This window comes from Pseudophryne corroboree, chromosome 1 (assembly GCF_028390025.1).
Source record: "Pseudophryne corroboree isolate aPseCor3 chromosome 1, aPseCor3.hap2, whole genome shotgun sequence".
NCBI lineage: Eukaryota > Metazoa > Chordata > Amphibia > Anura > Myobatrachidae > Pseudophryne > Pseudophryne corroboree.
In genome coordinates this window covers 288,269,124-288,293,089 of record NC_086444.1, presented here as the reverse complement: position 1 = coordinate 288,293,089, position 23,966 = coordinate 288,269,124, and the positions used below count along the sequence as shown (strand labels likewise).

General features: G+C 47.2%; 1 protein-coding gene across 3 annotated transcripts in view; it reads left to right on the top strand.

Moving 5' to 3' along the window:
• The window catches only part of RNFT2 (ring finger protein, transmembrane 2), a 230,487-nt gene that overhangs the window by 176,944 nt on the left and 29,577 nt on the right, over positions 1–23,966 (top strand). For all 3 annotated transcript variants that reach the window (XR_010251555.1, XM_063964343.1, XM_063964342.1), the window contains exons 7-8: positions 10,456–10,605; positions 12,501–12,566. Coding sequence is in view for 2 of the 3 variants with exons in the window: in XM_063964343.1 (XP_063820413.1) it covers positions 10,456–10,605; positions 12,501–12,566 (216 nt within the window). In the remaining variant the exon portion in view is untranslated. The remainder of the gene's footprint in view (positions 1–10,455; positions 10,606–12,500; positions 12,567–23,966) is intronic.

Genomic DNA, 23,966 nt, shown 5'->3' with positions numbered 1-23,966 from the left:
AGGGAAAGGGGTATTACTCCACGCTATTTGTGGTACCGAAGCCGGACGGCTCGGTAAGACCTATTTTAAATCTGAAATCTCTGAACCTGTACATACAAAAATTCAAGTTCAAGATGGAGTCACTCAGAGCAGTGATAGCGAATCTGGAAGAAGGGGATTTTATGGTGTCCTTGGACATCAAGGATGCTTACCTTCATGTCCCAATTTGCCCTTCACACCAAGGGTTCCTCAGGTTCGTGGTACAAAACTGTCATTATCAGTTTCAGACGCTGCCGTTTGGATTGTCCACGGCACCCAGGGTCTTTACCAAGGTGATGGCCGAAATGATGATCCTTCTTCGAAGAGAAGGCGTATTAATTATCCCTTACTTGGACGATCTCCTGATAAGGGCAAGATCCAGAGAACAGCTGGAGGTCGGAGTAGCACTAACTCAAGTAGTGCTCCAACAGCACGAGTGGATTCTGAATTTTCCAAAATCCCAACTGATCCCGACGACACGTCTGCTGTTCCTAGGGATGATTCTGGACACTGTTCAGAAAAAGGTATTTCTTCCAGAGGAGAAAGCCAGGGAGTTATCCGAACTAGTCAGGAACCTCCTAAAACCAGGGACAGTGTCTGTGCATCAATGCACAAGAGTCCTGGGAAAAATGGTGGCTTCTTACGAAGCGATTCCATTCGGCAGATTCCATGCACGAATTTTTCAGTGGGATCTGCTAGACAAATGGTCCGGATCGCATCTGCAGATGCATCAGCGGATAAAATTGTCGACAAGGACAAGGGTCTCTCTGCTATGGTGGTTGCAGAGTGCTCATCTGTTGGAGGGCCGCAGATTCGGCATACAGAACTGGGTCCTAGTGACCACGGATGCCAGCCTGAGAGGCTGGGGAGCGGTCACACAAGGAAGAAACTTCCAGGGCGTGTGGTCAAGCCTGGAAACGTCTCTTCACATAAATATACTGGAACTAAGAGCAATCTACAATGCTCTAAGCCTGGCAAAACCTCTGCTTCAGGGTCAGCCGGTGTTGATCCAGTCGGACAACATCACGGCAGTCGCCCACGTAAACAGACAGGGCGGCACAAGAAGCAGGAGGGCAATGGCAGAAGCTGCAAGGATTCTTCGCTGGGCGGAAAATCATGTGATAGCACTGTCGGCAGTGTTCATTCCGGGAGTGGACAACTGGGAAGCAGACTTCCTCAGCAGACACGATCTTCACCCGGGAGAGTGGGGACTTCATCCAGAAGTCTTCCACATGATTGTGGTCCAGTGGGAAAGACCAATGGTGGACATGATGGCGTCCCGCCTCAACAAAAAACTGGACAGGTATTGCGCCAGGTCAAGAGATCCTCAGGCAATAGCTGTGGACGCTCTGGTAACACCATGGGTGTACCAGTCAGTGTATGTGTTCCCTCCTCTGCCTCTCATACCCAAGGTACTGAGAATTATACGGCAAAGGGGAGTAAGAACGATACTAGTGGCTCCGGACTGGCCAAGAAGGACTTGGTACCCGGAACTTCAGGAGATGCTCACGGAAGATCCGTGGCCTCTACCTCTAAGAAGGGATCTGCTTCAGCAGGGACCGTGTCTATTCCAAGACTTACCGCGGCTGCGTTTGACGGCATGGCGGTTGAACGCCGGATCATAAAGGAAAAAGGCATTCCGGAAGAGGTCATCCCTACCCTGGTCAAAGCCAGGAAGGAGGTGACTGCACAACATTATCACCGCATTTGGAGAAAATATGTTGCATGGTGTGAGGCCAGGAAGGCCCCGACAGAGGAATTTCAACTGGGTCGATTCCTACATTTCCTGCAAACAGGATTATCTATGGGCCTCAAATTAGGGTCCATTAAGGTTCAAATTTCGTCCCTGTCGATTTTCTTCCAGAAAGAATTGGCTTCAGTTCCTGAAGTCCAGACTTTTGTAAAAGGAGTACTACATATACAGCCCCCGGTTGTGCCCCCAGTGGCACCGTGGGATCTCAATGTAGTTTTGGATTTTCTCAAATCCCATTGGTTTGAGCCACTCAAATCGGTAGATTTGAAATATCTTACATGGAAAGTAACCATGCTACTGGCTCTGGCTTCAGCCAGGAGAGTGTCAGAATTGGCGGCTTTGTCGTATAAAAGCCCATATCTGATTTTCCATTCGGACAGGGCAGAATTTCTGCCTAAGGTGGTATCAGCGTTTCACCTGAACCAGCCTATTGTGGTGCCTGCGGCTACTAGCGATTTGGAGGATTCCAAGTTGCTGGACGTTGTCAGAGCATTGAAAATATATATTTCAAGGACGGCTGGAGTCAGAAAATCTGACTCGCTGTTTATACTATATGCACCCAACAAGATGGGTGCTCCTGCTTCTAAGCAGACGATTGCTCGTTGGATTTGTAGCACAATTCAACTGGCACATTCTGTGGCAGGCCTGCCACAGCCTAAATCTGTCAATGCCCACTCCACAAGGAAGGTGGGCTCATCTTGGGCGGCTGCCCGAGGGGTCTCGGCATTACAACTCTGCCGAGCAGCTACGTGGTCAGGGGAGAACACGTTTGTAAAATTCTACAAATTTGATACCCTGGCTAAGGAGGACCTGGAGTTCTCTCATTCGGTGCTGCAGAGTCATCCGCACTCTCCCGCCCGTTTGGGAGCTTTGGTATAATCCCCATGGTCCTGACGGAGTCCCAGCATCCACTAGGACGTCAGAGAAAATAAGATTTTACTTACCGATAAATCTATTTCTCATAGTCCGTAGTGGATGCTGGGCGCCCATCCCAAGTGCGGATTGTCTGCAATACTTGTACATAGTTATTGTTACAAAAAAATCGGGTTGTTTATTGTTGTGAGTCATCTTTTCAGAGGCTCCTTCGTTTATCATACTGTTAACTGGGTTCAGATCACAGGTTGTACGGTGTGATTGGTGTGGCTGGTATGAGTCTTACCCGGGATTCAATATCCTTCCTTATTATGTACGCTCGTCCGGGCACAGTATCCTAACTGAGGCTTGGAGGAGGGTCATAGGGGGAGGAGCCAGTGCACACCAGCTAGTTCAAGCTTTTACTTTTGTGCCCAGTCTCCTGCGGAGCCGCTATTCCCCATGGTCCTGACGGAGTCCCAGCATCCACTACGGACTATGAGAAATAGATTTATCGGTAAGTAAAATCTTATTTTCTGCCCCGTGGCAGAGGGAGAGGAAAAAGGCTGCAGCAAACAGCCAGTTCCCAGGAACAGAAGCCCTCTCCCGCTTCTGCCAAGTCCTCAGCATGACGCTGGGGCTCTACAAGCGGACTCAGGCACGGTGGGGGCCCGTCTCAAGAATTTCAGCGCGCAGTGGGCTCACTCACAAGTGGACCCCTGGATCCTTCAGGTGGTATCTCAGGGGTACAAATTGGAATTCGAGACGTCTCCCCCTCGCCGTTTCCTAAAGTCTGCCTTACCGACGTCTCCCTCCGACAGGGAGGCGGTATTGGAAGCCATTCACAAGCTGTATTCACAGCAGGTGATAATCAAGGTACCCCTCCTGCAACAGGGAAAGGGGTATTATTCCACGCTGTTTGTGGTACCGAAGCCGGATGGCTCGGTGAGACCTATTTTAAATCTAAAATCTTTGAACACTTACATACAGAGGTTCAAATTCAAGATGGAGTCACTCAGAGCGGTGATCGCGAACCTGGAAGAAGGGGATTATATGGTGTCTCTGGACATCAAGGATGCTTACCTCCATGTCCCAATTTACCCTTCTCACCAAGGGTACCTCAGGTTTGTGGTACAGAACTGCCACTATCAGTTTCAGACGCTGACGTTTGGATTGTCCACGGCGCCCCGGGTCTTTACCAAAGTAATGGCCGAAATGATGATACTCCTTCGAAGGAAAGGAGTTTTAATTATCCATTACTTGGACGTTCTCCTGATAAGGGCAAGATCCAAGGAACAGTTGGTAGTCGGAGTAGCACTATCTCAAGTAGTGCTGCGGCAGCACGGTTGGATTCTCAATATCCCAAAATCGCAGCTGATCCCGACGACACGTCTTCTGTTCCTAGGGATGATCCTGGACACAGTCCAGAAAAAGGTGTTTCTCCCGGAAGAGAAAGCCAGAGAGTTATCCGAGCTAGTCAGAAACCTCCTAAAACCAGGCCAAGTATCAGTGCACCAATGCACAAGGGTCCTGGGAAAAATGGTAGCTTCCTACGAAGCAATCCCATTCGGCAGATTCCACGCAAGAACATTCCAGTGGGACCTGCTGGACAAATGGTCCGGATCGCATCTTCAGATGCATCAGCGGATAACCCTGTCCCCAAGGACAAGGGTGTCTCTCCTGTGGTGGTTGCAGAGTGCTCATCTTCTAGTGGGCCGCAGATTCGGCATTCAGGACTGGGTCCTGGTGACCACGGATGCCAGCCTGCGAGGCTGGGGAGCAGTCACACAGGGAAGAAACTTCCAGGGCTTGTGGTCAAGCCTGGAGACATCACTTCACATAAATATCCTGGAGTTAAGAGCCATTTACAATGCTCTAAGCCAAGCAAGACCTCTGCTTCAAGGTCAGCCGGTGCTGATCCAGTCGGACAACATCACGGCAGTCGCCCACGTAAACAGACAGGGCGGCACAAGAAGCAGGAGGGCAATGGCAGAAGCTGCAAGGATTCTTCGCTGGGCGGAAAATCATGTGATAGCACTGTCGGCAGTGTTCATTCCGGGAGTGGACAACTGGGAAGCAGACTTCCTCAGCATGGACAGGTATTGCGCCAGGTCAAGGGACCCTCAAGCAATAGCTGTGGACGCTCTGGTAACACCGTGGGTGTACCAGTCAGTGTATGTGTTCCCTCCTCTGCCTCTCATACCCAAGGTGCTGAGAATTATACGGCGGGGAGGAGTAAGATCTATTCTCGTGGCTCCGGATTGGCCAAGAAGGACTTGGTACCCGGAACTTCAAGAGATGCTCACAGAGGACCCGTGGCCTCTACCTCTGAGAAGGGACCTGCTTCAGCAGGGACCCTGTCTGTTCCAAGACTTACCGCGGCTGCGTTTGACGGCATAGCGGTTGAACGCCGGATCCTAAAGGAAAAAGGCATTCCAGAAGAAGTCATCCCTACTTTGATAAAAGCCAGAAAGGATGTAACCGCAAAGCATTATCACCGCATCTGGCGGAAATATGTTGCGTGGTGCGAGGCCAAAAAGGCCCCGACGGAGGAATTTCAATTGGGTCGATTCCTGCATTTCCTGCAAGCAGGAGTGTCTATGGGCCTAAAATTAGGATCCATTAAGGTCCAGATTTCGGCCCTGTCGATTTTCTTTCAGAGAGAACTGGCTTCAGTGCCTGAAGTCCAGACGTTTGTTAAGGGAGTGCTACATATACAGCCTCTTTTTGTGCCTCCAGTGGCACCCTGGGATCTGAATGTTGTTTTGGATTTCCTAAAATCACATTGGTTTGAACCACTCAACACTGTGGACTTAAAATATCTCACATGGAAAGTGGTCATGTTGTTGACCCTGGCTTCAGCCAGGCGTGTGTCCGAATTGGCGGCTTTATCCTGTAAAAGCCCTTACCTGATTTTTCATACGGACAGGGCAGAATTGAGGACTCGTCCTCAATTTCTCCCAAAGGTGGTTTCAGCGTTTCATCTGAACCAGCCTATTGTGGTACCTGCGGCTACTAAGGACTTGGAGGACTCCAAGTTGCTGGACGTTGTCAGGGCCCTGAAAATATATGTTTCCAGGACGGCTGGAGTCAGAAAATCTGACTCGCTATTTATCCTATACGCACCCAACAAGCTGGGTGCTCCTGCTTCTAAGCAGACTATTGCTCGCTGGATTTGTAGTGCAATTCAGCTTGCGCATTCTGTGGCAGGCCTGCCACAGCCAAAATCTGTAAAAGCCCACTCCACAAGGAAGGTGGGCTCATCTTGGGCGGCTGCCCGAGGGGTCTCGGCTTTACAACTCTGCCGAGCTGCTACTTGGTCAGGGTCAAATACTTTTGTAAAATTTTACAAATTTGACACTCTGGCTGAGGAGGACCTGGAGTTTTCTCACTCGGTGCTGCAGAGTCATCCGCACTCTCCCGCCCGTTTGGGAGCTTTGGTATAATCCCCATGGTCCTGACGGAGTCCCAGCATCCACTAGGACGTCAGAGAAAATAAGAATTTACTTACCGATAATTCTATTTCTCGTAGTCCGTAGTGGATGCTGGGCGCCCATCTCAAGTGCGGATTATCTGCAATACTTGTACATAGTTATTGTTAACAAATCGGGTTATTGTTGTTGTGAGCCATCTATCCAGAGGCTCCTCTGTTATCATGCTGTTAACTGGGTTCATATCACAAGTTGTACGGTGTGATCGGTGTGGCTGGTATGAGTCTTACCCGGGATTCAAAATCCTTCCTTATTGTGTACGCTCGTCCGGGCACAGTATCCTAACTGAGGCTTGGAGGAGGGTCATAGGGGGAGGAGCCAGTGCACACCAGGTAGTCCTAAAGCTTTTCTTTTTGTGCCCAGTCTCCTGCGGAGCCGCTATTCCCCATGGTCCTTACGGAGTTCCCAGCATCCACTACGGACTACGAGAAATAGAATTATCGGTAAGTAAATTCTTATTTTCTCGTAGTCCGTAGAGGATGCTGGGCGCCCTCCCAGCGCTTCGATTTCCTGCATTTGTTACTTAGTTAAGTACTGCGGTGTTACTTGGTTAAGTACTGCATGGTTACTTGTTTAAGTACTGTTGTTCAGCCGTTGCTGAATTGTTTCAAGCTAGTTAGCTTGGTTTTCTGTTATGTGTGAGCTGGTGTGAATCTCACCACTATCTGTGTATTTCCTTCTCTCGAAGTATGTCCGTCTCCTCGGGCACAGTTTCTAGACTGAGTCTGGTAGGAGGGGCATAGAGGCCATAGAGCCAGCCCACACTATTAAACTTTTAATTTGCCCATGGCTCCCAAGGGACCCGTCTATACCCAATGGTACTAATGTGAACCCCAGCATCCTCTATGGACTACAAGAAAAGGATTTACCGGTAGGTAATTAAAATCCTATTTTCAAGCTGCAACCCCCTATCCTGCTTGCCCCCTGTCACTTAATACGGTCCCGACTCCCGGAGGTCCTTGCTGTACTATTGTTGAATGTCATTGCAAAGTCATTGCGCATGATGCTGCTCAGGCCCTTTTCTGCTTGTTCCTGCCACTGCGGCCCGGGCCATCTAAGAAGAGGAGCTGGCAGCCGGCAAGAAGAACCCCCACTCACCGCGTCTATTACAGGAAGCAGCACCACTAAGTAGCACTGCATTAAGACTGTGGTTTGGAATGTAAAGTCACAGTCTACTTTTACTTTATTTCATTTTGCATTGGATGTTTTTACTGTATATGTGAGACTGGTTGTGGTGAGCAGCCATGGCAGTGAATGGGTAAACACTTAGCGTGCACAAATGAGATGGTTGCGTCAGGGGGGAGATGTTTGGAGGGAAGGGGTCCCCAGAATGATGATTGTACCATGCCCCAAAATTTTGTGTCCTCATCCCGACCCCTACCTAAAACCTAAACCACCGATCTATGACTCACATAGCGGGGAAATTCTACTTCACAGCAGGCGGCTAGCGCTGTGTGTGTTTCCCTATCCCTCACTTAACCACCGAACTACTCGCATAACGGCAAACATCTCCTTAACAGCAGCGCTAGCCACCTCCTGTACCCGGAAGCAGGGACGAATCCAGAAGAAAATTACAGGGAGAGCACTGTGTTAGGGAAACGGTAATAAGGGGTGTGGACAATATATTTATATCTGTGTCTATGTATCTAATATATATATATATATATATATATATACACACACATATATACACACATATCCAAGCTCCCATAACCAACAAGCGGCACTCCAACTGACTGTGCAAGGTGCAAAAATGCTGGTTTATTGCTAACGTGTCACTCTGATGAATAGACCGGATTGGGTCTGAAACGTGGCAATAAACCAGTATTTTTGCAACTTGTAAAGACCGTTGGAGTGCCGCTTGTTCCATTGATTATGGCAGCCTGGATATGTATATTATTTTAAGGAAGGTGCCCCAGTATTACCTATTCTGTCACAAATCAATAAATGTAACAGTCAGTGGTAGGTGCAGCATACCTTTATCACAGGCACTCAGGCTGCAGAACACATTCTGCCGATCCTCCATTAGCAGAAGCAGCAGCAGAAATCTACAGGACAGCCCTGTCATAATCATGCCTTCTCGGAGCTCAGTGTGAGCTTTGCTGTACCTGGCATGGTCGTGTAGGAAGTGGTGCCGGAAGCGTTGGAAACTGCCTTCTTTTGTGCCGCCATTTGTAACAGTCATATGCACCAACATTTGAACCCTGCGCCGTGGCCAGCCTGTGGGAGATGTGTTGTAGTGTGAACAGGGTGGCCTGGAGCTGCATCTTCAGCCACCCCATTTGTTGCCTCACACACCTGCTGGTAGAGCCACAGCATGTCCTAGTGCCCGCCGGCTCATTATCAAATCTGACGGGGCCAGCAGCGGCGCTGCTGTTCTGCTTTGAAAAGTAAGTCAGAAATTACTGGGGGACACATGCCTGAGTATATGCTTCCCCCCAATCCGACTGTGCACGGAAGGAAGTCGGTGATGGAAGGGTGGGCGAATCACTCCAGGAGCACAGGGTGACCTCTCAGCGCTGGAAGCTGTCATATAGACAGCGGCCGATGCTGCAGCTCTCGGCTCTTCCACAAATGGCCGTTCGGGGTGAGTGCATACGGTGCACCCGCACGGCAAATGTGCGGATGCAAGGCACAGTCTGCACTGCCCTAATTACGGCTTAGGCGTCGGGCATCTTTTTGTGCCAAAAATGCACCTTATTTGCATCATTATATGTACAGAACACACAAGCAAGCTCTGCTGATTAAAATGATATGCGGCATAACGATATTCTCTGTGCGTCTGTGGCTGTAACTGCATACGAAATTGTACATTACATTGTTCTCTAGGTAAACACTGTTACGTATCATTTCGTATGCAGATACAGCCACGGACGTACACAGAATATTGGCATGCCGCAGATCATTATAACTAGCATAAACTGCTTGTTCGCATTGGTTTGTGAATAATAATTTTAATGATAAAAGATGTACATAAAGATGCTCAGCACTACCGAGTCATGGCATGACTAGAAGGTCTGTTTAACGTGCAGGGAACCTAGATGTACAGCAAGTGGACACATCTGTACTTAAGATATCCCTGACCTAACTTGGCAACCTGTAACAATTTGAGGATATATATATATATATATATATATCTATATCACTCCATAAACGGATCAATTAAGGAGGCAAAACAGTGTAAACAAAGCTGGTGTATTGAAGTCGACGTTTCGGAACGGGCGCTCCTTTATCAAGACATACATACATATGTGATACTAGGATACACAGCAGCCTCCACTTGTTGATCCACCAGGTTGAATTTATTCAAAATATTTCTGCGAACCAGAGTCCCTAAATATCATATGTCCTATTTTAGAAACTGTCAGGCATTTTTTGCCCACGTTCTATTGCTTTGTGGCCTGTCTGGTGGATAAGAGTGTCCAAGAACCATTTCCCGTATGGTTTAGTCCTTTAATGGTAATTTTTAAACAAGATGTACCCCTGATGAAGTCTCGACAAGTGACAAAACGCGTTGGGTTGTCTTTTGTGATGCGATCTCCAATCGACATTGATTGAAAAAGGAGGTCGCAAAAGAAATATCTGTTCACGTATATACACCTTGATCCCAATTCCTGGGAGATAGGAAGCAAGTTTTATCAAAGAATATTTACATGTACAATGGACACTGATGTTGTTTTTTAAACAATTTTAAAAAAAATTTGTGTATTGGAACCTACTGCTTAATTTTAGATTTTATAAGGTCCTACATTGTATCATTACCTAGTGTTGTTAAATGATGTGATCAATCCTAAGTGTGGTAAGAATCTTTGGGCACCAATTTCACTCCTGCAATACATATATGTGTGTGTATGTATGTGTATATATATATATATATATATATATATATATATTTATATCGTGTGTGTGTGTGTGTGTATATATATATATTTATATCTATGTACTATGTACAAATATATGTACTGGGTATATATACAAAAAACATTTTTTTTCTTATTGTGTTGCTACTAAATAGTAAACTGTAAATCTCCAGTATTGGTGGCTGGGTGCCCCCCATTTTTAGATTTGCCTTCATTTAGTAATAAGGAAATGCGGAGGTGGTGATCCAGAAGACCGTGATATTTGTGTTGGTAAATGCCCTTGTTTTATTCCATGCATTATTATACTCAGAATCATGTTTAGTAATCTGTAGAGTAATTGCTCTGGACCTCATAGTGTTGCAGTTCCTTATTAGATATTCTCAATAGATTCATAATACCACATGAAGTACAGTAATCAAAGACTCTGTGTTTGAGTCTGCCTTGTCTCTCTGGCATTAAATGTTTACCTGTGTCTCTACAGGGCAAGTTTTACCTGCTGATTGAAGAGCTAAGCCAGCTGGTCCGTTCCCTGGTGCCCATCCAGCTGTGGTATAAATATATCATAGGTGACAATCCTTCAAGCACCTATTTCTTAGGTGGCATCCTGATAATCCTGTATAGTCTCTGTAAGGTGAGCTAGAATGGGAACATCACATTTGGAATCTGTTCGGATAAAGTATTGTTATATTCCCTATAAATGTCTAAAAACATCTATTACAATAACAGACTTTCTGTTCTTCAGCGTGACTGCCAGCAAGACGCATTTCACCTGCTACACACTTTTCTCCACCAATTTATTACATTATTTTTAAACTGCAATAATCTGTGCTAGATTGATGTTACACATTATAATCAACATCTGTTTAATTCATTACATGTCAAAGGTGGTCAAGACACTGCATCTAGATCTATGTCCAGGTTGGTCATTCAGATATGTGGCCAGGTAGGATGGGTCCAGCTTTTCAGAAGTCAAGCACAATAGTCAAATCCTTTGGGAGTAATGCAGTTAAACAGTATCCACAATCGTTGTCAGATCGTCCTTTTCTTCCATTCCGAATTAACATTTGAATGATGTTAGGCAATGGGGCCTATTCAATTAGCTGCAGTTAATTACTGCGGGTTAATTGATCTGCCGGGGCTATTCGGTCATAGCCCACAATCAGGCTGCAGTAAACTGAGGAAGCTCGAACAGAAATCCACGTTAAATGTCTTGATTTCCGATACTGTGAAGCTGTTAACACATAGCTTCAAGAATTTATACTGGATTCTGTGGGTTTCCGCGTGGGGGAAAGGGACTGTAATTGAATAACTACCACCGGGTGCAGTAAATTACTACATATATTTGAATTTGGCCCAATGTCTGATAGACTTTATGGCATTGAATTGAATTGCTGCTTGTACGGGTGTTACTGAAGCAAGTAGAATAAGAGCAAACCATAAATTTGTAAATAACATTTTCATATTTTCCCCTATTGTGCCACTTCCTCAGATTACTGTGAATTGTAGTCTTCATTATAGTTAATTCAGTAGTATTCTATTGAAAAATACAAACTCTTCTACAAAACCCACCAAAAACAAAGCCTGATTTGTGTGGGCTTTACACAGAGAGATTACGGATATTGATGTTGTAATAAGATGATTCCAATATTGCCAGAATAGGCTCCATCAGCAAAGTGATTACTGTATCCCCTGGTGGTGGCTGACATTGTATATCCCCTAGTAGGAGCAGACACGTGTTTTAAAAAGGGTACTTTAGGAAACGCCCTGGCAAAGTTTCGGTTTACACGTTCTTGTAGATAGGGAATACTTCTGCTAATGCTGTCTGGACAGACAATTACTCAGTATAGAGAATCAGACAATGGAACAGTGTTATTGGATCTAGTAGGAGTTTACTTGTCCAGTAATATTACTGTGTCTCTTTCTAAATGGCCTGTACAGTATGTACACACACAAACCTGTGTATCTAGCAGGAGGCACGTATAGGCTAACTGTTCATATGTTCATCAAAACGTCTAAGCTTGCAGCCTACGGGATGTAGTTGATCTGCCGGCGGTCAGGATCCAGGCGGTCAGGACACGGACACCGGAATCCCGACCACTGACAATGCCGGAATGCCGACTAGCAGGGGCTATTCCCACTCGTGGGTGTCCACAAGAGCCATAGAGTGGGAATAGAACCTGTGGTGAGTGCAGTGAGCCATCGAACCCGCTGCATGGCGAGCACAGCGAACCTGCAAGGGGCTCCGTTGCGCTCGCAAACCCCCCCACCTCTGGCATTACGGCGGCCGGGATCCCGGGGTTGGTATGCTGACTTCTGGTATCCCGACCGCCGGCATTACAGCCCCAACCCCAGCCTATGTGTATCTTATATTGTCAGTAATTGTTTGTGAACCAATAAATTGATAGGAAACTTCTTCTTTCTTACGACTAAATATTTATCATTTAATCTAGTTGTGAATCTGCATAACGTATTGTAGTATTTGTGCATTACCTTTCCCAGTCATAGAGCTTCTTCTTTATCTTCTAGTCTTTTGACATCTGTGGGCGTATTGGAGGCTTAAGGAAAGCGTTAAGAGTTCTCTGCTATCCGCAGGTAATTGTTTAAAAATCCCAGACATACCCATTCATTTCCATATAAGCCTGTTACACCATACCCATTCATTTCCATATAAGCCTGTTACACCATACCCATTCATTTCCATATAAACCTGTTACACCATACCCATTCATTTCCATATAAACCTGTTACACCATACCCATTCATTTCCATATAAGCCTGTTACATCATACCCATTCATTTCCATATAAGCCTGTTACACCATACCCATTCATTTCCATATAAGCCTGTTACACCATACCCATTCATTTCCATATAAGCCTGTTACATCATACCCATTCATTTCCATATAAGCCTGTTACATCATACCCATTCATTTCCATATAAGCCTGTTACACCATACCCATTCATTTCCATATAAGCCTGTTACACCATACCCATTCATTTCCATATAAGCCTGTTACATCATACCCATTCATTTCCATATAAGCCTGTTACATCATACCCATTCATTTTTATGTTAGCATGTCACGCCATACCTATACCCCTTAACTGCATACTGCACTCATGTTTTCTATATTGGCATGCCCAACCATATCCTTTTCCAAAAATGTACCCATTTATTTGTCAAGCCATACATGTACCCGAAAATAACATACCCATTCATTTCTCTATTAGCATGGTATGCCATACCCAAAAATAACATACCCTTTCGTTTCTGTATTAGTGTGCCTAGTCATACCTGTGCCTGACAATAAGAGCCCAATAATTTCTATATTATCGTGTAAAGCAGGGGTGGGGAACCTCCGGCCGTATAAGGCCCGCAAAGCCGTTTGTTCCGGCCCACCCGCTTGTGTCAGCGAGACATGCCGCCACTCAGTCCAGCGGCGGCGTCTCAGCTGTCAGGGCAGGGAGGAGAGCGCAGCTAAATGTCCGGCGACAGTGGCAGGTAGGATCTCAAACCAGCCGCTGGTTTGTGAGCCAATCAGAGCTCGCGGACCGGCAGCCAATTAGGAGCCGCCGCTGCCGGTCCGCGAGCTCTGATTGGCTCTCGAACCAGCAGCTGGTTTGAGATCCTACACGCCGCCGCTGCCCGACATAGCCGCGCCATGCCGCCGGATGGAGCAGCAGCGGTGAGCAGCACAGTGGGGTGGGGGTGGGGGAGCACTGTGGGGGCATTTGTGGATCTGGCGCTGTGAGGGCATATGTATATCTGGCACTGTGGGGGCATTTGTATACCTGGCACTGTGGGGGCATATGTATATCTGGCACTGTGGGGGAATTTGTGGATCTGGCACTGTGGGGACATTTCTGGATCTGGCACTGTGGGGGCATTTGTGTATCTGGCACTGGGGCGGCATTTGTGTATCTGGCACTGCACTGGCATGTGTATCTGGCACTGCACTATTGGGGGCATATGTGTATCACGTCCCATGTTAATTGGCCACACCCTCTAAGGGGCAGAACTACTGGGGGGGGCAGGGTAATTTTTAAGTTGATAATTTTTGTATGGCCCCCAAAGGATTTTATAAATATCCAAATGGCCCTTGGTAGAAAAAAGGTTCCCCACCCCTGGTGTAAAGTCATACCCATACCCTATAAGACATACTCGTACATTTCTATATTAGTATGTCAAGCCATATAGGTATTTATATGACGCAATCTGCTCTGCTACATCTTTGGTCTGACAATTATTATTTTTCTCAGAATATGATGTTTCTACCAAAGTGTAGTTTGATTCTAGAACACCCCAGAGTGACAGACGTGGCCAATTAAAACCTCATCATTCCTGCACAATGCCCAAGCCATTGCCTAATCCTCATACATTTTTATATGTGATTGCCCATTGAAATGCTTCAAATTCTTCCTTATCCACTCTGGACAACTTGTGTGTTTAGATTTTTATTAGAAGAAGCGTACTGTTCTGTACCCCTTCTGTACTGTTTATGCATAGCATTTACAGTGATTGGCAAGGGGACCTTCCATGCATCAACCCCCCTCACTCAAGCTCATGTTATCTTACCCATAATGCACAGCTATGTTGGAAAGGTCTGGCCCCTCCAGGCTACAGCCACTGTGATTGTCTGTATACACTATTATACAGCTCTCCATTTATTGCCAAACTACAGCTACAATTCTAAAAAATGTAGTTATATATTATTAGCTGGACACCTGAACACTACATAATGTTCATGATGTTTGAAATCTCTCATGAACTGTTGACATACTTAAATCTCAAAATTGATAAATACCAGATAATTACGGTCTTCTCCAAATGGCACAATATGCAGATACGCAGTTCAGTTCTATTTGTGGGGTGTAGTACGGGTGACCGGCGGTCTCCTGACCGCCGGTCACCTTACCGACGCCGGGATCCCGGCAGCATACCGACGCCGGGATCCTGGCGGGGAAGGGCGAGTGCAGCAAGCCCCTTGCGGGCTCGCTGCGCTCGCCACGCTGCGGGCTCGGTGGCGACCTGCGGTCGCCACGGGTTCTATTCCCACTCTATGGGTGTCGTGGACACCCACGAGTGGAAATAGTCCCTGTTGGTCGGCATGCCGACCATCGGGATAGTGAGCCATCGGGCTCACGGAGGAGGTCATGTGACTGTCGGTCAGCCGACCGGCGGTCACATGACTACCACCCCTATTTGTGCACAGTCACAGTGTGTCTACATCACAGTTTTTGGAAAATGCTCAGAGTGACAGGATTGCAGGCCTGTATTTGTACATGGAGGAAACAGAACAAGTGTCACTACAAAGTCCCATCTAACCTCTTCAGTAATTTTGTGTCACTCGTGTGTTTTTTTAATATTTCTCTGACGTCCTAGTGGATGCTGGGACTCCGTAAGGACCATGGGGAATAGCGGCTCCGCAGGAGACAGGGCACAAAATAAAAGCTTAAGGATCAGGTGGTGTGCACTGGCTCCTCCCCCTATGACCCTCCTCCAAGCCTCAGTTAGATTTTTGTGCCCGGCCGAGAAGGGTGCAATCTAGGTGGCTCTCCTGAGCTGCTTAGAATAAAAGTTTAGTTTAGGATTTTTTATTTTCAGTGAGTCCTGCTGGCAACAGGCTCACTGCATCGTGGGACTAAGGGGAGAAGAAACGGACTCACCTGAGTGCAGAGTGGATCGGGTTTCTTAGGCTACTGGACATTAGCTCCAGAGGGACGATCACAGGTTCAGCCTGGATGGGTCACCGGAGCCGCGCCGCCGTCCCCCTTACAGAGCCAGAAGAGACGAAGAGGTCCGGTGAAATCGGCGGCAGAAGACGATCCTGTCTTCAGACTAAGGTAGCGCACAGCACCGCAGCTGTGCGCCATTGCTCTCAGCACACTTCACACTCCGGTCACTGAGGGTGCAGGGCGCTGGGGGGGGAGCGCCCTGAGATGCAATATTACAGTATATACCTTAGGTGGCTAAAAAGAATACATCACATATAGCTCCTGGGCTATATGGATGTATTTTACCCCTGCCATTTTACACAGAAAAAGCGGGAGATAAGGACGTCGTGAAGGGGCGGAGCCTATCTCCTCAGCACACAAGCGCCATTTTCCCTCACAGCTCCGCTGGAAGGACGGCTCCCTGACTCTCCCCTGCAGTCCTGCTTCAGAATCAGGGTAAAAAAGAGAAGGGGGGGCACGTTTGGCAGCAAATAAATATATTAACAGCAGCTATAAGGGAGTAACACTTATATAAGGTTATCCCTGTATATATATATAGCGCTGGGTGTGTGCTGGCAGACTCTCCCTCTGTCTCTCCAAAGGGCTAAGTGGGGTCCTGTCCTCTATCAGAGCATTCCCGGTGTGTGTGCTGTGTGTCGGTACGCGTGTGTCGACATGTATGAGGAGGAAAATGAGGTGGAAGCGGAGCAGTTGCCTGTGTTAGTGATGTCACCCCCTAGGGAGTCGACACCTGACTGGATGATTGTATTTAAACAATTAAGTGATAATGTCAGCAATTTGCAAAAAACTGTTGACGACATGAGACAGCCGGCAAATCAATTAGTGCCTGTCCAGGCGTCTCAGACACCGTCAGGGGCCCTAAAACGCCCGTTACCTCAGTGGGTCGACACAGACCCAGACACAGATACTGAGTCTAGTGTCGACGGTGACGAGACAAACGTGATGTCCAGCAGGGCCACACGTTACATGATCACAGCAATGAAAGAGGCATTGAACCTTTCTGACACTACAAGTACCACAAAGAAGGGTATTATGTGGGGGGTGAAAAAACTACCAATAGTTTTTCCTGAGTCAGATGAAATAAATGAGGTGTGTGATAAAGCGTGGGTTTTCCCCGATAAAAAACAGCTAATTTCTAATAAATTATTAGCACTATATCCTTTCCCGCCAGAGGTTAGGACGCGCTGGGAAACACCCCCTAGGGTAGATAAGGCGCTCACACGTTTATCTAAACAAGTAGCGTTACCGTCCCCTGATACGGCCACCCTCAAAGAACCGGCTGATAGAAGACTGGAAAATATCCTAAAGAGTATATACACACATACTGGTGTTATACTGCGACCAGCAATCGCCTCAGCCTGGATGTGTAGTGCTGGAGTCGCATGGTCGGATTCCCTGACTGAGAATATTGATACCCTGGATAGGGACAGTATTTTGTTAACTATAGAGCATTTAAAGGATGCATTGCTATATATGCGTGATGCACAGAGGGATATTTGCACCCTGGCATCAAGAGTCAGTGCTATGTCCATCTCTGCCAGAAGAGCGTTATGGACGCGACAGTGGTCAGGGGATGCAGATTCCAAACGGCACATGGAAGTATTGCCGTATAAAGGGGAGGAGTTATTTGGGGCTGGTCTATCGGACCTGGTGGCCACGGCAACGGCTGGAAAATCCACCTTTTTACCCCAGGTCACTTCACATCAACAGAAAAAGACACCGTCTTTTCAAACTCAGTCCTTTCGTTCCCATAAATACAAGCGAGCAAAAGGCCACTCTTTTCTGCCCCGGGGCAGAGGAAGGGGAAAAAGACTGCACCATGCAGCCGCTTCCCAGGAGCAGAAGCCCTCCTCTGCTTCTGCCAAGTCTTCAGCATGACGCTGGGGCTTTACAAGCAGGCTCAGATATGGTGGGGGCCCGTCTCAAGAATTTCAACGCGCAGTGGGCTCACTCGCAAGTGGATCCCTGGATTCTACAGGTAGTATCACAGGGGTACAAACTGGAATTCGAGGCGTTTCCCCCTCATCGGTTCCTGAAGTCTGCTTTACCAAAGTCTCCCTCCGACAGGGAGGCAGTTTTGGAAGCCATTCACAAGCTGTATTCCCAGCAGGTGATAATCAAGGTACCCCTCTTACAACAGGGAAAGGGGTATTATTCCACGCTGTTTGTGGTACCGAAGCCGGACGGCTCGGTGAGACCAATCTTAAATCTGAAATCTTTGAACACTTACATAAAAAGGTTCAAATTCAAGATGGAGTCACTCAGAGCAGTGATAGCGAACCTGGAAGAAGGGGACTATATGGTGTCTCTGGACATCAAAGATGCTTATCTCCACGTCCCAATATACCCTTCTCACCAAGGGTACCTCAGGTTTGTAGTACAAAACTGTCATTATCAGTTTCAGACGCTGCCGTTTGGATTGTCCACGGCACCTCGGGTCTTTACCAAGGTAATGGCCGAAATGATGATTCTTCTACGAAGAAAAGGCATCTTAATTATCCCTTACTTGGACGATCTCCTGATAAGGGCAAGAACCAGGGAACAGTTAGAAGTCGGAGTGGCACTACCTCAGGTAGTGTTACGTCAGCACGGGTGGATTCTAAATATTCCAAAATCGCAGCTGATTCCAACGACACGTCTACTGTTCCTAGGAATGATTCTGGACACAGTCCAGAAGAAGGTGTTTCTCCCGGAGGAGAAGGCCAGGGAGTTATCCGAGCTAGTCAGGAACCTCCTAAAACCAGGACAGGTCTCAGTACATCAGTGCACGAGGGTCCTGGGAAAAATGGTGGCTTCTTACGAAGCGATTCCATTCGGAAGATTCCATGCAAGAACGTTTCAGTGGGATCTACTGGACAAATGGTCCGGATCACATCTTCAGATGCATCAGCGGATAACCCTGTCGCCAAGGACAAGGGTGTCTCTCCTGTGGTGGCTGCAGAGTGCTCATCTTCTAGAGGGCCGCAGATTTGGCATTCAGGATTGGATCCTGGTAACCACGGATGCCAGCCTGAGAGGCTGGGGAGCAGTCACACGGGGAAGGAATTTCCAGGGCTTGTGGTCAAGCATGGAAACATCTCTTCATATAAACATTCTGGAACTAAGGGCCATTTACAATGCCTTAAGTCAAGCAAAACCTCTGCTTCAGGGTCAGGCGGTGTTGATCCAATCGGACAACATCACGTCAGTCGCCCACGTAAACAGACAGGGCGGCACGAGAAGCAGGAGGGCAATGACAGAAGCTGCAAGGATTCTTCGCTGGGCGGAAAATCATGTGATAGCACTGTCAGCAGTGTTCATTCCGGGAGTGGACAACTGGGAAGCAGACTTCCTCAGCAGACACGACCTTCACCCGGGAGAGTGGGGACTTCACCCGGAAGTCTTCCACCTGATTGTAAACCGTTGGGAAAAACCAAAGGTGGACATGATGGCGTCACGTCTAAACAAAAAACTGGACAGATATTGCGCCAGGTCAAGGGACCCTCAGGCAATAGCAGTGGACGCTCTGGTAACGCCGTGGGTGTACCAGTCAGTGTATGTGTTCCCTCCTCTGCCTCTCATACCAAAAGTATTGAGAATCATAAGAAGGAGAGGAGTAAGAACTATACTCGTGGTTCCGGATTGGCCAAGAAGGACTTGGTACCCGGAACTTCAAGAGATGCTCACGGACGAACCGTGGCCTCTACCTCTAAGAAAGGACCTGCTACTGCAGGGGCCTTGTCTGTTCCAAGACTTACCGCGGCTGCGTTTGACGGCATGGCGGTTGAACGCCGGATCCTAAAGGAAAAGGGCATTCCAGAAGAAGTCATCCCTACTCTGGTCAAAGCCAGGAAGGAAGTAACCGCAAAACATTATCACCGCATTTGGCGTAAATATGTTGCGTGGTGTGAGGCCAAGAAGGCCCCTACAGAGGAATTTCAACTGGGTCGTTTCCTGCATTTCCTGCAAACAGGACTGTCTATGGGCCTAAAATTAGGGTCCATTAAGGTTCAAATTTCGGCCTTGTCGATTTTCTTCCAGAAAGAACTGGCTTCAGTACCTGAAGTTCAGACATTTGTGAAAGGGGTGCTGCACATACAGCCTCCTTTTGTGCCTCCAGTGGCACCTTGGGATCTCAATGTTGTATTGAGTTTTCTAAAATCACATTGGTTTGAACCACTTTCCACTGTGGACTTAAAATATCTCACGTGGAAGGTGTCGATGCTGTTAGCCTTGGCTTCAGCCAGGCGTGTGTCAGAATTGGCGGCTTTATCATATAAAAGCCCTTACTTAATTTTTCATTCTGACAGGGCGGAATTGAGGACTCGTCCTCAATTTCTACCTAAGGTGGTTTCTGCATTTCACATGAACCAACCTATTGTGGTGCCTGCGGCTACTAGGGACTTGGAGGACTCCAAGTTGCTAGACGTTGTCAGGGCCCTGAAAATATATGTTTCCAGGACGGCTGGAGTCAGGAAAACTGACTCGCTGTTTATCCTGTATGCACCCAACAAGCTGGGTGCTCCTGCTTCAAAGCAGACGATTGCTCGTTGGATTTGTAGTACAATTCAGCTTGCACATTCCGTGGCAGGATTGCCACAGCCAAAATCAGTAAAAGCCCATTCCACAAGGAAAGTGGGCTCATCTTGGGCGGCTGCCCGAGGGGTCTCGGCTTTACAACTTTGCCGAGCAGCTACTTGGTCAGGGGCAAACACGTTTGCTAAATTCTACAAATTTGATACCCTGGCTGAGGAGGACCTGGAGTTCTCTCATTCGGTGCTGCAGAGTCATCCGCACTCTCCCGCCCGTTTGGGAGCTTTGGTATAATCCCCATGGTCCTTACGGAGTCCCAGCATCCACTAGGACGTCAGAGAAAATAAGATTTTACTTACCGATAAATCTATTTCTCGTAGTCCGTAGTGGATGCTGGGCGCCCATCCCTAGTGCGGATTGTCTGCAATACTTGTATATAGTTATTGTTACAAAAATTCGGGTTATTATTGTTTGAGCCATCTTTTCAGAGGCTCCTTTGCATTTATCATACTGTTAACTGGTTTCAGATCACGAGTTGTACGGTGTGATTGGTGTGGCTGGTATGAGTCTTACCCGGGATTCAAGATCCTTCCTTATTATGTACGCTCGTCCGGGCACAGTATCCTAACTGAGGCTTGGAGGAGGGTCATAGGGGGAGGAGCCAGTGCACACCACCTGATCCTTAAGCTTTTATTTTGTGCCCTGTCTCCTGCGGAGCCGCTATTCCCCATGGTCCTTACGGAGTCCCAGCATCCACTACGGACTACGAGAAATAGATTTATCGGTAAGTAAAATCTTATTTTTTATTATGTTGGCAATTATATAGATCAGGCATCTCCAAAGTCTGGCCCAGGGGCTAATTGTGTCCGTGCTCAAATTTCCACCGGCCTGCAGCCTTTGTGAAAGCTATTTTAGGGGCGTGGCCTGGCGTCTGAAGGCTAGAGAGTCGTGTCTCTGCTGAGCTCCTACAAGGGCTACCCATAAACAGCTAAAGCAGACATCTTCTCCCCTCTAAGCCCACTCTACTGCTAACCCGATATTGAGGAGACCGGAGGGGACTAAGCAGCGGAGCTGGAGCTGAGGAGTGTATAAACTTGCTCCTGCGGGCTGTGGCCTTCCCCTCTACTTTAGACCGGGATCCACAGCACAGCGCGCCCCGTCCGCGGGCATCCCGGACCACACGGAGAAACCCAGCATGCCGTGAAGCGGCTAGCGGTGTCTTCCACTAGATGTCCCCGCTCTGCTGGACCCCTGCTTCTGCCGTGGATTGGCGGCGAATGGCCGGCTAGTTTACTCTGCTCCCCTGTGACTCTGCAGTGCAACTGGGACGGAACACATGCGGTGGTGGCCATCTTGAAAAGGTCCGTGATCCTAATTTTATGCTCTCCCCCAACTAAACAATATATATATATCAATGTGCACTATTACTGGGACCCCCTCTTCTATATCTGGATAGGTGTGTGCTATATCTGGATCCTTTATAACTGAACAGTGCCAGCCCTTATTTACATGTTATATATATATGTTGTGCCATCCTGGCACTCTGACCATAATAACCAGGCACCGAATGACACTCTGCGGGCTAGTGTTTTTCCCTGTCTTGTCACTCTGCTCAGGGTTTCATGTGTTATACTGTATATGGCTGGATAAAGGCAGGTTCCAAGAGGCTCGAACAAGAAAATGCTGAGCTTGTTTGGCTCGACATACTTGTGCGAGAAGACATTCTCGGTTATGAACTGTAACAAAAAACGTGTGAGGACAAGACTAATTGACTCTCACCTGCGTGACATCTTGCACATCAAACCACTGTATTTTAGCCAGAAATGGCCTATTTACTGCAGTTGAGATCTCAGTATCACCCTTCACATAATAGCAGGTAAGACAAGTTATTTGTTTAGTCTTCTGAGGTGATTAATGGTTCAAAGAATGTCAGGCTGAATGGTCGGCCCCCACACATTTTCACCTCGCCAAATCTGGCCCTCTTTGCAAAAAGTTTGGACACCCCTGATGTAGATGGAATAGATCCTAAATAAAATGTTTCCCATTGAAAGTATGCTTTGGCTTCCTGCTAAGACGCTAAAGTGACGAAGTCAGGATCTCGGTTGAATTTTTTTCTCGTTTTAAGTATAGCACTACTCTGGGCATGCTGCCAGTCACCTCGGCTAGTGCTTTATAACTCCCCCTCTGATTAAACTCCCTACCTACACACTTTTTTCACATCATTAGTGGATACTGCTATGAGCAGTTCATACGTAATAAGCTTGCTGTTATTATTATTTATTATTACTGTAATGCTTGCTTGCATGTACAGATGTGTTCTCATACATCTAGGTTCTATACGCCACGCATCGTTAGATGCCTGGCACAAGTGAGCTGACTGGTCCCATGTAACTGCTAATGTGGAATGTCTTTTTTGCCGATGTGACTAAGACTCACCAGGAGACCAGGCTGATATGTAATGCTTGTGCATTGTGTGTGACTGAGTCTCTATACAGAGCGCAACAGAACTTGTATTGGGAAAAAGCTGCGGCTGCTACATTGTATCACTTCATGTACAGATTCAGAGACTCAGTCGTACACAGATACACAAGTGTTGCATATCAAATTAAGCAACATTATGCATCCTAGCCGCACAGCGTCACGCCTGAGGTGCAGTTTCCACAAAAAAAGTCACCCGATATTAGCAGAGTCTGACGCGCCTAGAGGGACTGTTTGGCGTGACTGCAGCAATGATGTACGAGGACACATCTGTATATGTGTTATGATAGTGTGTCCTCTATGAAAGCTACCTGGTGATACCCTTGGGTCAACCACCTAGTTGTAGTTCCAGAATACATATGGGTGTGATATAGATGAACAAGTGTAAAAAGCTGAAGTGTTGTGAGAATACAGTTGGGGAAAATAACGAGGTAATCTTCTCATGCAAAGGAGTTACTGTAGTTTGCATTTATTTATATGATAGTAGTTTCTCTGAAAGTAGAGTTTTATTATTTTCACAGATAATGAGTATAGAGGTATATGCAATTAGCGGCGAATCGCGGCAATTTTTCGCCCGTTTTTTAATTCGACACAATTCGACCGTCGAATTCCGGCAAGTTGGTGCCGGAATTCAACATATTCAATAAAAAACGTATTCGACAGTCCCGCTGTCGAAAAACGGACGATTTGACGGATTTTGATCCGATTTTTAAAAAAACGGAAAAAACTGTAAAAAACCCGGAAAAAAATTGCGTGGGGTCCCCCTTCCAAAGCATAACCAGCCTCGGGCTCTTCGAGCCGGTGTTGGTTCTAAAAATCCGGGGGGGGGGAAATGACAGGGGATCCCCCGTATTTTTAAAACCAGCACCGGGCTCTGCGCCTGGTGCTGGTGCAAAAAATACGGGGGACAAAAAGAGTAGGGGTCCCCCGTATTTTTTACACCAGCATCGGGCTCCACTAGCTGTGTAAAAGAAAAGAATATTATTTTATGCAGAAGAACTACATGTCCCAGCAAGCCCCCCCCCCCGCAAGCTGGCACTTGGAGAACCACAAGTACCAGCATGCGGGGGAAACGGGCCCGCTTGTACCTGTAGTTCTTCTGCAAAAAATAAAATACCCAAATAAAAACAGGACACGCACACCGTGATAGTAAAACTTTATTTCATACATGTCGACACATACATACTTACCTATGTTCACACGCCGACCTCTGTCCACTTGTCCAAGTAGAATCCACGTGTACCTGTGAATAAAATTATACTC